General features: G+C 63.0%; 1 protein-coding gene across 1 annotated transcript; it reads left to right on the forward strand.

Annotated features, from left to right (window-relative positions):
* Nucleotides 1-343: 343 nt before the first annotated feature.
* WNT6 (Wnt family member 6) lies at nt 344-13,204 on the forward strand. The gene is made up of 4 exons (XM_063341651.1): nt 344-420; nt 8,855-9,075; nt 12,059-12,360; nt 12,671-13,204. Exons 1-4 carry the CDS (start codon nt 344-346, stop codon nt 13,130-13,132), a joined length of 1,062 nt encoding a protein of 353 aa, XP_063197721.1. The 3' UTR covers nt 13,133-13,204.
* The last annotated feature ends 738 nt before the right edge of the window (nt 13,205-13,942 follow it).

Genomic DNA, 13,942 nt, shown 5'->3' on the forward strand with positions numbered 1-13,942 from the left:
GTCCCCCCCGCCCGGCCCGCCCTGTCCGTCCCCCCGGGCTCCGGTTTCCCTGTCGGAGGCAGATGCTTTCGCAGCCCCGTCCCTCCTCCTCCTCCTTCTCCGGAGCAGCCTCCGCGCCGCGCTCCAGCCGCCCGGAGGTGCCTGCCCAGCCCAGCCCCAGCCCAGCCCAGCCCCGCCGGCCGCGGTGCCCGCCCGCCCCGGCCCGGCGGAGGCAGGCAGCGGGCACCCACCCGCCGGGGCCCCGGCCGGACCCTCGGGGCGGCGGCGAGCCCGGCTGCCTGGCTCCCCTCGGGGGGCGCGGAGGGGGCTCAGCGCTCCCCCCGCCTCCCCGAGCCCTGGCAGGATGCTGCCTTCCTCCCGGACCCAGCTAGGGCTCTTCTTCATCCTCCTCTGCCCCGCCAACATCATCGGGCTCTGGTGGTGAGTAGGACTTCCCGGGGTGGGTGCCAGCAGGGTCCCTCGCTTCTCTAGGGGTGGCTCCCCCCCACCCCAGCTTGGGGACAGAGTCCCCTACACCCAGGGCACCCCTTGGGTGGGGACTCGCTGGCCAGGTGGATCCAGGTCGGGGGTGCCCCCCACGCTGTTGGGGCTCGGGTGCACGAGTGTGTTGGGGACGACAGGATGGGGGTGACCCGGGGGGTATGGGGCACCCAGGTCCTGCAGAGAGAGCTGCAGCCTCCCTCCCTGCACCCCAAGCCCACAGCCCGGGAGGGTTGTGTGCCTGCGGGGCAGGGAAGGGGGGGCAGGGGCCTCCAGACCCCTCCAATAAGTCAACTTTAATTAAAAGCCCGAGGGTCCCTACAGTGTCCCCTCCTGAGTGGTGGTCTGGACGCGGCGGGGACAAAACCCCTGTTTGTAATGGTGCCTTCATCAAAGGCAGAGACGGTGCCTTGCAGGATACCGGAGGGGGTGGGGGATTCATTACAGGCGCAGAGCCGGGACCCAGCCTTGGAAAGCCCAGGTATCTGTCGAAACATGAACTATTTAAATCTATTAAGAATTTCACCCAGCCTGTCTTTATCCGGTTTTAAGTGCTTAGATTCCAGCTCCCCGGCGTGCCGTCCGGGCTATCATTCATTATCTGAGGCTATTCGTCTCCACATTGTCACACTCTTTTGACCCCTAAAATAAAGCTCTCCGTAAGCCTTTCCCCTCCTGGTCCCCCGCCTGCCCACCGGTGATTTATTCCGTGGCTCCATCCCCTTTGCTAGCCCTGTCCCCAAGGGTGCAGGGCAAAAGCGGGGGGGCCTTGGTGGGTATAAATTGTGCCGTTACAGAAGGCTTTACACCAACTGAGGGTTTGTCCCCAGAGCCCAAGTGCTGTGTTTATTGCCAGGGAAGGGGTTAACGTGGGTCTGAGAGGGGCTTGCTTTGGGTTTTTGCTAGAGGAGGGAAGAACAAGGTAGAGTGAGCTCTGGCCAGGGCTGAGGGTCCCCCTGCTCCCCACCAACCACTTTGGGGTAGCTGCACCACCCCGGGGCATGGTCCATCCTGCTGTTTTTTCCCTGGCTAATTCCGCTGCTCCACCTGCACGGCTGTCCCTTCAGCTCTCCCCGCTTTCTCTGCCCCATCCTCATCAATACCCACCCCCTCACCCCCAAGATCACGCCCCGCACCCCATCTCCGGGGACATCAGTACCACCCTGCCTGTGGCTGGAGCAGGCAGGGGTGAAGCGGGACCTTTCTTTGCCTTCGATTCGGGGCAGGCGGATGGGACTGGCAAGGGCAGGGTGCTGGGGTACCGCTGCCCCCCACCCCGGCTGCTCAGAGCCGTGTCTTGTTGCCGAGCCTGGGTCCTGCTGGTGCCATGCGTGCGCTGGCAGCGCCGGCTTGGGGAGATTAGCAGGATTTGGCAGAGGAGGGCGAGGGGTCAAACTTGTTTTTGCTTCTTTTAAAAAAGAAGAAGAAAAGGAACCTTTAATTTAAGAATAATAACCCAGCTGCAGGCAGCGTGGCCAAACGCGCGGGGTAGCGGAGCAGCCGCAGGGGGATCACCAGCTCGCACTCTGCTTGGCTCCGGAGCCAGTGAGCCAGGAGGACGTGATGCGTGGATGAGGCCACCAGCACCGCCAAACGGATGTGCTGGGCTTCTTGGGGATGGGGCACTGAAGCAGTCGGCTGATTCACGAGCTGCTTCTCCCAGAGCTTGGGATCTCCAGCCCCCGGCTGAGATCATCCCTCGTTTTGAGGGAGCTCTTCCCATGCCGGGGAGAGACATCTGGGCACTGCCTGGCCCTTAGAGCCAGCTCAAGGTGGGCATCTTCCCATGTGCCTGCTGCTGGTACCTGTCCCCTCTCCCAGCTCTATGTAGCACTGGTGTTGGTGGGTTTTGCTTTTGGTGAGGAGGGGGTTCAGGCATGCAGCCATGTGTTGTGCCAGGGCTCCTGCAAGCCCCAGGGTTGGTGGCATTGGTAGAGCTGTTCCTTGCTGTCCCTGTGCCTAGGGACCATGGTGGGATGCCTTCACATGTGCATCTCTGGGTACCCATGGGTGCTTAGCCAAGGAGGCATGTTCTTCTGGGCAGGAAAGGAAGGTCTTTACCCTCCCCTGTCCCACCCCTTGGTGCATTGGCTGTGTAGTGGTGGTGGTGGTGGGGACACGCAAGGGCTCCCTGGTTGAGGCATTTTTTCCTATGGTGGTGATGAAGTGTTTTGCGAGAGTGGCACAGTGGGGTGCAGTGGGGCTGGGTCGCAGGGGGCACGATCCCAGGGTGGTAACACCGGGATCCCAGCAGATGGCTGCATCTGCAGAGAAAGGGTTGGGTGTGATGGCTGAGCAGTGACACCGTGCTGCTGATGTTGTAGCCTGAGAAAGAGCATCCTCATTGTGATGGGATGTCCTCAGAGGGCTCACTGAAGATACAGTCACCCTTATCCTATATCCCCTGTGCCCCTGTATCTAAAAAGAGATAAAGGGACAGGGGGACAAGCAGTCACATGGACCTTTCCATGGCAGAGAGGAGACAGCTATGGTCAGTGCTGATGGGGAAGATGTATCATTCAGGTGCTGCTGGTCCCTTGGTTAGTGCCAGGCTGCAGGGAATAGGCTCCCCTCGTTCCCACCAGCCCTGTAAAATCTCTTTCTTCCTTTTCCCTTCATCTTTTCATGTTTCTCACCTGACTCCTCGTGCAACAGCAATTCCTCCCTGAGCAAGTCAAGTAGGGACTGCCTGGGGCGCCCAGGCTGGCCCAGAGGGTGCAGGGATATGGGATGGGCAAACCTGGTGTCTCAGGAGCCCCGGGCAGGTTCAGGGCAGGATTTCAGCTGAGCCGGTTTGTGGTTGGGCTGTGGTCACAGGTATGAAGGCACTGTGGGGATGGGGGCCAGCAAAGTCAGGCTTTCCCAGTGCCCATCGGCTCTCCGTGGGCATGGCTGAGAGCAGTTGGGAGGTGGAAGAGGCAGTAAGAGGGGAAACCACTGCTGGTGACATGTTTTCTGCTCCACCTGTAGATCTCAGGGGGCCTGGAGGGATGGATACCTACCCTGTGTCCCCTTCCCATGTGGGCAAAGCACCTCCAGGTTCTCATGGGGCTCCTTCAGAGGAGCTCAGGGAGGACCCATCTGCCAGCACGTGTTTCTGCATTCTTGCTTGAGGGGGTCCAGATGCTGGGTCCTCTGAAGCCACACTGCCCCTGGTGGGTTTCATGCACTGGTGGCCTTCCCTTCTCCTCTGCTGCCCTGACCAGCACCCACACTGTGTGCAGCCTGTAAGGGCAGGCTGCCGGACTGCAGGGCCCTGCCTGCGTGCCTTGGGGTGAGCACCATGAGTCACCCCCCACACTCGCTGACCCACACCCACCACCCCACAGCCCACAGCCCCCTACGGCGCCTGGGAGACTGGGCAGCCTGGCCATCTCGGGCATGTCCTCACCCCTGGAGCAGTGCCGCCTGGGCAGCAAAGCACCTCCCAACGTGGGAGTCCCTGCCCGACGGCATCTCCCTGTGCCCCTTCTGGGGCATCTGCAGACCCGCTGGGTTTTTCAATGGGAAAATGTTTCCCTTGTGCTCTTTGAGATGGTACCAGCTCCAGAATTGGGCTACTTGTTTACTTGAGCTTTCCCCCATGCCATCCCTCGTGCCTACTCCTGGTCACCTCCTACTCTTCCATAGTGACATGCAGGTTGCCCAGCCCTGCCCTGTGCATGCCGCAAGCTGGAGGGCTCAGCCGGGCTTTGCATCAGAGGCTTGGCCCCCTCAAACCCCCTCCTTGCACAGGAGGATGCTGGGCAGAGCTGGGCACACCTCAATATTCTCTCAGGTGGGATCATGGATGTACAGGATCAAGCAAGCCACCACACGCGGCACCCACACTTGGCCATACGCTGGTCCAGCCCTCATGCCACCCCAGCTCCAGCCTTCATAAGCCATTTGTGAAGGCTGACCATCCTCTTCCTCACCACTGGCTCCCTTCAAACCAGGACCCCTCTGGCTCCCCTTGATCATGGTCCACTGGCAGGGGCCAGCAGAAGCCCTGCTCCACACCATCCCCATGTCCGAGGGGGAGGTGGGGACTTGTGACAGTCTCCTTGGTCTACGATTTTGGCTGGGAACTGAGGAAGAACACAGTGACCAGGGGTGGGTGGACCCCTTTCATCTCATCCCAGCCCTTCCAGGGCTTGGACATGGCTTTGGGACCACTGCCTCTGTGGGCGCGTGCTCCCTTCATCCCCCCTGGTACCCACAGCACAAGCTTGGGCAGCTCCTGCCCGTGATCTCCTGGCCTCAGCGTGACCCTGCAGCCTGCAGGTCCGTGGGTTGACACCATGCCATGCCAAAAGCCTCTTTCCTTTGGGTGGTTTCCCAGCTATTTGCATCCCATCCTTGACAAGGAGGTGTGAGGCGGAGGGCAGGGAATGGCGTCCCCCTGCTCTCCCCGACCCGTGGCATTTCCCGCTCCCTCCATCCCCTCGGTGCTGCTCTGCAGCCGAGCCCCGGCAATGCCCCCCAGGGCAGTGACTTGCTGCTTACTCACCCCCCACCCCGGGGCTCCTGCTCTGTTTTCCACACCCGGCTGCCCCGGCTAGTAACCCCGCTCTGGCAGCACCCACGCACCGCCCCGGGTGAGGGGCCGGGCACCCACTGCACGCCTGCGTGGGATGAAGAGATGCCGGATGGGTGAAAATTCATGTATTTCCCCCCCCTCACCCTGTTTGCACAGCTTGGAAAGAGATGGGTTCCCATCGGGTCCAATTTCCTCGCAGGGCTGTCACTGAATGTGACACCAGTGGGTGAGATGCAGGGTGACCTGTGCCCCTCAGGGATGGAGCTCGTCTCTCCAGGGCTGGTGTCCTGCAGCTCTCGCCTCTCCAAGCAGGTGAAGAAGTTCCTGTGGGCTCGGGGCGATGGGCTGGGCACCCTGGCATCCTGCAACCCCCTCCTGAAGGCATCCAGGGGCTGGGATGGAGACCTGGATGCGAGGTGAGCCGTAGAGGAACGCCCAGGCAGCAGCACTAGATAGGTGCAGACCCAGCTGGTCCCGCATGGAGCTGGCACGGCACAACCACCTTCAGGGTTTCAAGGCCATCAGGACCAAAGGAGGCATTTTTCCACCCACGGCGTGGGTGCCATTTTTGAAGGCTGACCATCCTCTTCCTCACCACTGGCTCCCTGCAAGCCAGGACCCCTTCGTCTCCCCTTGATCATAATCCACTGGCAGGGGCCAGCAGATGCCTTGCTCCACACCATCCCCATGTCCGAGGGGGAGATGGGGACTTGTGCCAGTCTCCTTGGTCTGCGATTCCAGCTGGGAACAGGACTGGGACATACTGGAGGCTCCACGACCATGAGCTGAGCTGGAAAAGCTGGGGATTATGGCTCTTAGGACCCGCCAGCTCTGTTGCAGCAGGGACAGCATCCAGAGCACAAGGGTTGCATCAGAAGTGCCAATGAGTCCTATTTCCCATGTGTCACCCCCACCGGGCTCGGGCTGCCGAAGGGGTGACAGCAGTAGGTTGGCAGTGGGTTGCAGCTCTTCTGTGCCTCAGTTTACCCTTTCAGCAATGGGGGTTGTTTCCCTTGGCCAGGGGTGCTGGGAATCATGGTGGAAAGCGCCTTTTGGGGTGAGGTGGCAGCAATGTGGTGGCAATTTCGGTGGCAGGCGAAGGGCGCCAGGGCCAGGTGGGAGAGATGCTACCGGGACGCCGAGCCCGGCTGGGGTCTGCCAGGCAGGAGGCGGTGGGGGGTGGGGGGGGAGACTGGGATGCCCCGGGCGAGTTGGGGGGAGCCGGGTTGGCGACCCGGTTCCTTCACCAGGGCAGGGGGAGGAGTGCCCGGCGGCAGAGGTGGGGCACCTTAATTGTAGATGCGGGAGGCCTTGGAGCAGGACAAGCTCAGGCAGATCTGGGCCCCGCGCCGGAGCCCTTGCCAAAGCGGTAGCAGTTTGGCAGCATTTTTCTTGCCCTTGTCTCCCCCCGCCTCCCCAAACCCTCCAAAGCAAAACAGCTCTCGGGCTCCCAGCAGCCTCCCCGCGTCAGAAAGCGGAGCCCAGCGGAAATTAATATCGTGCCGGACTTAGGCAGCCCACCCCATGCCTCGTCGGCATGGCCGGCGAGCTCCCGCTGGCCTCGCCGCCACCGGGGCCATGGGTGGGGACCCCCGCGGTGTCGGCGAGCCGCCCGCCACCCCCCGGCCCCGCGGGGCTGAGCTCTTCTTCCCGGCCTGATCCGGCGGGCCGGGGTGAGCCGCAGTTCAGCATTTGATCTGATGGCCTCGGGGGGCTGGCGCATCGTTTTTATATGAGTACAAAGAGTTGTCTCTTAATGAAAGTCCCGTCCTGGCTCCCCTTCTTTCCCCCACCCCGCCGGAGCAGGCGGCCAAACCTCCGCCATCCCGTTGGGGGTGTCGAGAGCCCACAGTCCCCAAGGAGGGCGAGCTCAGAGCCCGGCATGGAGACGTTGAATCCCCATCGTGGGTTGGGACTGGACAGGCTCGCTGGTGGCTTTCCACAGGGGCTTCAGTTCCCCCATTGATGCTTCCCCAGCTGTCCCATCCCTTCACAGAGGCATCCATGCATCACACAGCGGGATGCCCATGCAAAGGGAAACCGACGTGGGGGGAGCAAAGGGAGATGGATGCTCCCCAGCAGCAGTGTGAGCTTGCCTCAGTTTCCCTGCTGGAGGTCACCTTTCCAGGCTGCGCTCCTCGGTTGAGCTGTTTAGTCCTTTAAACCTCCAGCCAAAGCATAAGGGCTCCTTTTCCAGGCTGTGTGAGAGGGCACGTCCTCCCCAAACCCAGCTGGGGTTTGGTGGGCAGGAGATGTGGGCAGCTTGGAACCCTGACATGGGGCAGGGGGACCCTGGCTGGACCTCGAACTTCAAATAAGGGGTTTGGAGGGGGCTTGCACCAGGGGCAGGTTGGCAAGCGAAGTCCTGCAGCCTGGTGTCCCAAATGCAGCCCCCCAGCTGCGCGAGAGAGAAAAGGAAACCCGGAACATAGTTAAACACTGAGATTCAGCTTGTGATTTTCGAGCCCCTGGGGCTTGGCCAGACTATAAAGGTCTCGGTTTGGAAGCTGCAGCGCAGCCGGTGCTCCCCAGTGAGCGGAGCTGCCAGGGGCGAAGGTCCCCAGGGGACCCCAGGGGACGTGTCCCCTCAGTCCTCGGCCATCCCAAAGCCCTGTGGGATGCTGAGGCCAGCCCTGGGGTCCTGTGGGCACCCACAGCCAGAAAAATCACGTTAGTGAGCAGGACAAGCTCTGAGCCCACAGGAGCGGTGCTGGAGGCCAGGGGGTGCTGCGTGGGGCTGTGTTTTGGGCATGCTAAATTTGGGTGGCCCATGGCCACGCGGTCTCCATGCCACGGGCCGAGCGGCGTAGGCGGGCAGCTGTCAGCATGGCGTGCCTGCCCTCTGCCCGCTGCGGCTCCGGCGTTGCCCGCGGCGGAGCTGGAGCATGGCCCGCCTCGGCACGGAGCATGGCACCAGCGGGCTGTGCAGCTGCACGAGCCGTGCCACGGAGGGCACTCCAGGCGAAATGTGTGGGGAGAGTACAGGAGTTTCTGTAGCCGGCGGCGCGCCGAGGAGCGCGGCGTCGTGCTCAGACTTTGCCTCCCAGCCCGGAGAGCCAGGCACCTCGTTCCAGCTGTGCTGGCGAGGAGGAGCCGCCTCTGGCACAAGCCCAGCCGAGACTTGCCCTCCCGCGCTGGCACCGGCAGGGCTGGCGATGCCACCTGCATCCCTCCCTCACACGCCCGCGCCCACCCCAGGCTCCATTCCCCCGGGGCTGGTGCCTGGGGAGGGGGAGGCAAGCATGGGAGCCTGGCCAGCAGCCAAGGGGCTTTATCGCCGGCAAGGTCACTCGGCTCATCTCCCACAGGGTCAAGCAGCGAGCCTCCCTGGAGAGGGAGCGGGAGGCGCAGGGAGAGAGCTGGCTGGGCTCCCCGCTGTGCCCACAGGGCTCCGTGAGCTGCAGCTGCACCAGGTATCGGTCGCCCCGCGATGCCAGGGCTGTGCCAGGGTCAGCGCCAGACCCAAAGAGCAGGTGCTGAGCAGCACAGCGTCTCTGTCACCTTCCATCAGGGACACCGTCATCACCCCCAGGGGTGTCCCCAAGGGCTTTGGGGTGTAAGGTGGCATGTGCCAGCACACTCTAGCCAGCCCCACAGCTGGGGATCTCCCCCTTTCCCCAGCTGGCTGGGCAGGGCAAGGTGTCCCCTGGGTGCTGGCATGCAGGTGCCACCCATACCTTTTACCCTGCCCTCCCTGGGTACCTCTCACTGTTACCTTGTCACCCAGGCTCAGGGCTGAGCAGGTACTGCCCCACAGCCCCTCTCCATCCCTGGGAGCAGGTCTTGGCCGTGCCACCCTGGTCCCCCCTGGCTCGGGTGCTGGTTTTGCTCTGCTCGCTGTCCCTCCTGCAGGGCAGTGGGGAGCCCCCTGGTCATGGACCCCAACAGCATCTGCCGCAAGACGAAGCGGCTGGCGGGGAAGCAGGCAGAGCTGTGCCAGCTGGAGCCGGAGATCGTGCAGGAGGTGGCCAAGGGCACCAAGCTGGGCGTCCGGGAGTGCCAGTACCAATTCCGCTTCCGCCGCTGGAACTGCACCAGCCACAGCAAGTACTTCGGCAAGATCCTGCAGCAGGGTAAGGCCAGTGCTTCCTTGGCTTCCCATCTCCCAAAAAGCACACCGCAGCCTCCAGCTGCCTGGCCACGCACCTCCCCGGGACTCCTGGAGCAGAGTCTGGGCGTGCAAGTGTGTGTGTGTGTGTGCCTGTGTATGTGTCTGTGTATGTGGAGGGGCTTGCTCAGTGCTCCCCGGTGCAGTCACGCTGAGGTTTTACTGCCGGGACATGTCTCCCCGTGTTGTAATGAAGCAATTACCGATGCTCCCAGACAGCGCGGGGCTTCACAAAGCCCAAGAATGCACCCTCGTCTGGCAGTGATTTACTGCTCCCCCGGGACCCCAGGGTGTGCTGGCGGAAGGGGCCTGGGTGGGAGGCAGCGCGCAGCCACTGGGAGCTGCCCCTCGCTCCATGGGTGCCCTGCATTTCCCTCCTCCTGGCTTCACAGGGAGCAGAGGAGAGGAGCACTCACCCCCCCATCCCTGCATCCCCGGATGGGCACCCTGCTGTCACCCTGAGGGACAGAGGTGGGGCAGCAGGGAGGGACGGCCAGGTCCCAGCCAGCTGGATGCAGTGGTCCAAGCCCAGCCCAGCTGCATCAGAGCCAGAGGAGGGGCAGAGTGATGGGGCACCCGGGAGTCTGTAAGGGATGGGGAATCCCTGTCATGCTCCCCAGGGAGAGGGGCTGGGGTGGGTAGGGAGGGAGAGGATGCTTGAAGCACCTCGGGCTGGTAGGGCCACTTAGTGGGTGGGGAGTTTAGTCCTGCCCTTGTTCTCATGTTGGTCCCTGTGCTGAGGATGATGAAGATGCTGGAGCAAGCCCCAGCCTCCTCATCACATCTCCCACCAGCGCATCCACCAGGCCAAGGCAGAGTGGGACATGCCCTTGGACCCTGCAAGGAGGTTGGGGTGGCAGTGCCTTGACATCGAAGGTTTGCTCTTTTCCTCCTCCCTGGAGGCACTGGCAAGGGCAGAGCGCCCTGGGCACCCGGCGGCTGCAGTGCTGGCGGGGGGCAGAGCTGGGGCCCTGAGGGAGACACCAGCCCATGGTGGGGAGACAGGTGCATTTGAGGAACTGATTTACAAGTGTGGGTTTCCCCCAGCCACAGTATATTTAGTCGAGGGGCAGAGAGACAGGGTGTGGAGGGTCAGTCCTGCCTCTGGAGTCACCTATTTTCACACTGTCCCGGTGGCAAGGCAGGTGGGAGCTGTGCCAGGCAGGGTCTGGGCTGGCAGAAGGATGGTGCCGGGATGCCAGGGCCAGACCAGGTATTGCATGGGTGATGCTGGCAGATGAGCTGTTGGGTACCCGGGGCAGCTTGGGTTGAAAAAAACCAGAGGTGCATCAGGCACAGGGATGCTGAAGGAGCCATCACGCTCTGTTTGGCCCAGCCTCAGTGCTGGGGAAATGGAAAAAAACAATGTCCTGGGGACAGTGGTGAGTTTGGGAGCCCCTGGCACTCTGAGGACATGGACATCCCAGCTAGAGGCATGGAGGTCCCCAGGGCTGCATCATGGGTGTCAGAAGCAGAGACTTCACCCTGTGCTGAGAGATGCCAACAGGCACCAGCCTCCGTGTAAGCCTGCAGGGACTGCACAAGCCATCACAGAGTTTTTGGGGTTCCCAGGTGCCATCCAACAGCCTCCTCTTTCCAAGGATGTTGCAGCAAGCTCCGTCTCCTGGTTGTGGCCTCCTCGGCACAGTCACAGCCGTCCCCCCCTTCCCTCCCTGCTGCCTGTGCCAGGTGCGGCGTGCCAGGGCAGGCTGGCTTGGGGGCAGCCACGTGTCTGGAGGAGCTGTCAGAGGAGCGGCACCCCCGGGGCCCCGGCTGGCGGGGTGACACGGGGAGCTCTGCCGGCTGCCGGCTGCTCGCTGAGGGCTCTGCCAGCCCCAGGCGGGAGCAGGTAGGTGGGTGGGTGGTCAGGTGGCTTAGGGCAAGCGTGAGGGCCAGGACAGGGGACACACATCCCCGGGGTGGCACTGCTGGGAAGACACCAGTGTGCCCAGTTCCTGCCAACACCAGTGGAAATCAGGCGCTGTGTGGGCTGGTGGAGGAGCCGCTCATGGAGACGGTGCCCAGGACCCCCCCCAAGTCAGAGTGCTGGAGATGGAGGGATGGGGCACCCTCCAAAACACACTTTCTCCTCCATCCCCACATCCCAGGCATCCCCTCTGTGTCACCACCGTGGGACAGCCCCGCCCTGGCATTAGGATGGGCAAGGTTTTGCCTGGCATGGGGGTGGGGGGGGCGCGGGAGCCCCCAGAGCAGGCGCCGCACCCCCGCTGCCAGAATCCCCCGCTGGCTGCGGCTGCGAGCGGCAGGTCCGGGCAGGGGAAGGATGCTTGGAATTCGTGTCCCGGAGCAGAGAGAGACAGGAGCAAATACTAATAATAAATAATCCTGCAGGGTGGAGGCTGTGCCGGCAGAGGGAGGGGGGCAGGCAGCGCCCTGTGGCAAAGCGGGTATGGGGGGAGAGCGGGCAGCACAGCTTCATCGCGTCACCTCGCAGAGGGGTGAGTGGCACCCGCGGTGTCCCTCGCAGCACTTCTCTCCAGGGCCCGGCTTGCAGCCGGGGATGGGATTTTTATGGCTAGGAGGGACATTGCAGGGTGGTGTGAGGAGGCTGCGGGTACCACCCGCTCACCCGGGACCCCTCTGCCTGCAGCCAGCACCAGCTCACTGAGCTCCCCTCTTTTCTGTGGGGCAGCACTCATCCTTGCAAGGGGAGGCAGGAGGTTTGTTGGCCTTGGGACCCTACAGCTGAGGTGGAGGAACGCTGGCAGGGCCTGGCCATCCCCCAAATTCTGCATATCTGCTTGCAAGAGACATCTCCTACCCCAGGTAGCTCGCTCCAGCGTGGGTGCATCACCCATAGTGCAGCACAGAGAAAGGGGCAGAAGGGGAGGTCCAAGCACCCATGGGGTGTGGGTGGGGGCATGTTTTGCTTGCAGAGTCTTTGCCAGAGCTGACCCCGCATCCCGGCCCTGGCTGTTCCCTTGCAGATATCCGGGAGACAGCCTTCGTGTACGCCATCACGGCGGCCGGGGTGAGCCACGCCATCACGCAGGCCTGCAGCATGGGCGAGCTGCTGCAGTGCGGCTGCGAGCTGACACGGAGCCGGGCTCCCCCCTCGCCCGCGGCGGGTTCGGGCACTGAGGGCACAGCCTGGGAATGGGGGGGCTGCGGGGACGACGTGCAGTTCGGCTACGAGAAATCCCAGCAGTTCATGGATGCCAAGAGCAAGAAAGGCAAAAATGACATCCGAGCTCTCATCGACCTGCACAACAACGAAGCTGGGCGCTTGGTAAGACCCCCACACTCCCTGCCCTCTGCAAACATCACCTCCCCCCCACCATGCCCCTACCCAGCACAGCCCTCCACCTTTATGTCCTCCAAGCCATGTAGCTGCACCAACTTTGGGTGAAACATGGACCAACATCTTTCAGGAGCTCTTTGCAGGTGCTTTGGAAAACTCCTGTGCCCACCCTCCCCAGCAGCCTCCCCCAGGCCAGGGCGGCACCAAGAGGCAGGGTTTTGCCTGGAGGTGCTGGGCAGGGAGGTGGGGGACTGGGGGGGTTGTGCTGAGCGTCGCCATCTCGCCATCTCTTCCCCAGGCGGTGCGCAGCTACATGAGGACAGAGTGCAAATGCCACGGGCTGTCGGGCTCCTGCACCCTGCGAACCTGCTGGCGGAAGATGCCCCATTTCCGCGAGGTGGGGGACCGCCTGCTCGAGCGCTTCAATGGGGCTTTCAAGGTGATGGGGGGCAACGACGGGAAAACCCTCATCCCCGTGGGCGACAACATCAAGCCGCCCGACAAGCAGGACCTCATCTACTCAGCCGACTCGCCCGATTTCTGCTCGGCTAACCGTAAGACGGGCTCGCTGGGCACTCGGGGCCGCGTCTGCAACAGCACGGCCATGGACACGAGCGGGTGCGACCTGCTGTGCTGCGGGCGAGGGCACCGGGACGAGACCGTGGTGCTGGAGGAGAACTGCCTTTGCCGCTTCCACTGGTGCTGCGTGGTGCAGTGCCGCAAGTGCTCCGTCCGGCAGGAGCTCAGTCTCTGCGTCTGACGGCTCGGGGTGGGGCGAGGACAATTTTGGGGGGCCACCCCCTGGCTCACACTGTGTCCCCACCCCCCCGGGACAGACACAGGCTGAGCTGGTGGCAGGGACGGCGGGGGGTGAGCCCAGCTCTGCACCCCAGGGAGTCCTGGCTTCCCTGGGGGACAGCGTGGGGCTGCCTGGCATCCCCATGGCCCCCGCGGTGGGGGCGGCGGGCGCAGAGCTTCCACTAATAAAGCTATTTAAAGCCGGCGTGTGGCAGCCCTTCCTGGGGAGGGCTGGGAAGCACTGACAGCTGTACTGGGAAGGGACCGGCTGGAGAGTTGTCCTGCTCCCGCTGTGAGTCCCAGTCAGCCGGACTCCCTCCAGCCTCCTGTTCGTGCTGGCTGCGCTGGGACCCGTGGCAGCACCCAGCTCATCTTTCGTCCACTCTTTGCCTTTCTCCACCGTTGTAGAGCCAGGAGATGAGTGTGGATGAGGGTGAGCATTCTCTTGCCCCACTCCACAGCCCCCAGGCTGGGTGGGTGCTCTCCTCCCATCATCCACGGCCACCGTTGTTTGGAGATGCCAGTTTGTGTCCTGCCACCACCTGACCTGGAATATGTGCGATGAACTACAGTCCATGGTCCCCTCTGCTCACCCCTCATGCAGGAGGCACGGCTAGCTGCCCTGACACCATGGTGGTGGGCTGGGAGATTCCTGAAGGTGTCCTCTCTTCTTTTCACTCCATCTCCAGCCACCATAGCTGCAGTCTCCGCTGTGAGGCTTGGCATGGAGAAGTCCTGTGTGGCGCTGGCACTGTCATTTTGGTGGCATGCG

This window comes from Chroicocephalus ridibundus, chromosome 7 (assembly GCF_963924245.1).
Source record: "Chroicocephalus ridibundus chromosome 7, bChrRid1.1, whole genome shotgun sequence".
Taxonomy (NCBI): domain Eukaryota; kingdom Metazoa; phylum Chordata; class Aves; order Charadriiformes; family Laridae; genus Chroicocephalus; species Chroicocephalus ridibundus.

What these genes read in the sequence shown, in the direction of transcription:
- WNT6 (XM_063341651.1), top strand. Translation starts at nt 344, where the DNA reads ATGCTGCCTTCCTCCCGGACCCAGCTAGGGCTCTTCTTCATCCTCCTC. An exon ending in CGGCAAGATCCTGCAGCAGG is followed by an intron (nt 9,076 to 12,058) that starts GTAAGGCCAGTG and finishes GTTCCCTTGCAG; the next exon opens with ATATCCGGGAGACAGCCTTC. An exon ending in ACAACGAAGCTGGGCGCTTG is followed by an intron (nt 12,361 to 12,670) that starts GTAAGACCCCCA and finishes TCTCTTCCCCAG; the next exon opens with GCGGTGCGCAGCTACATGAG.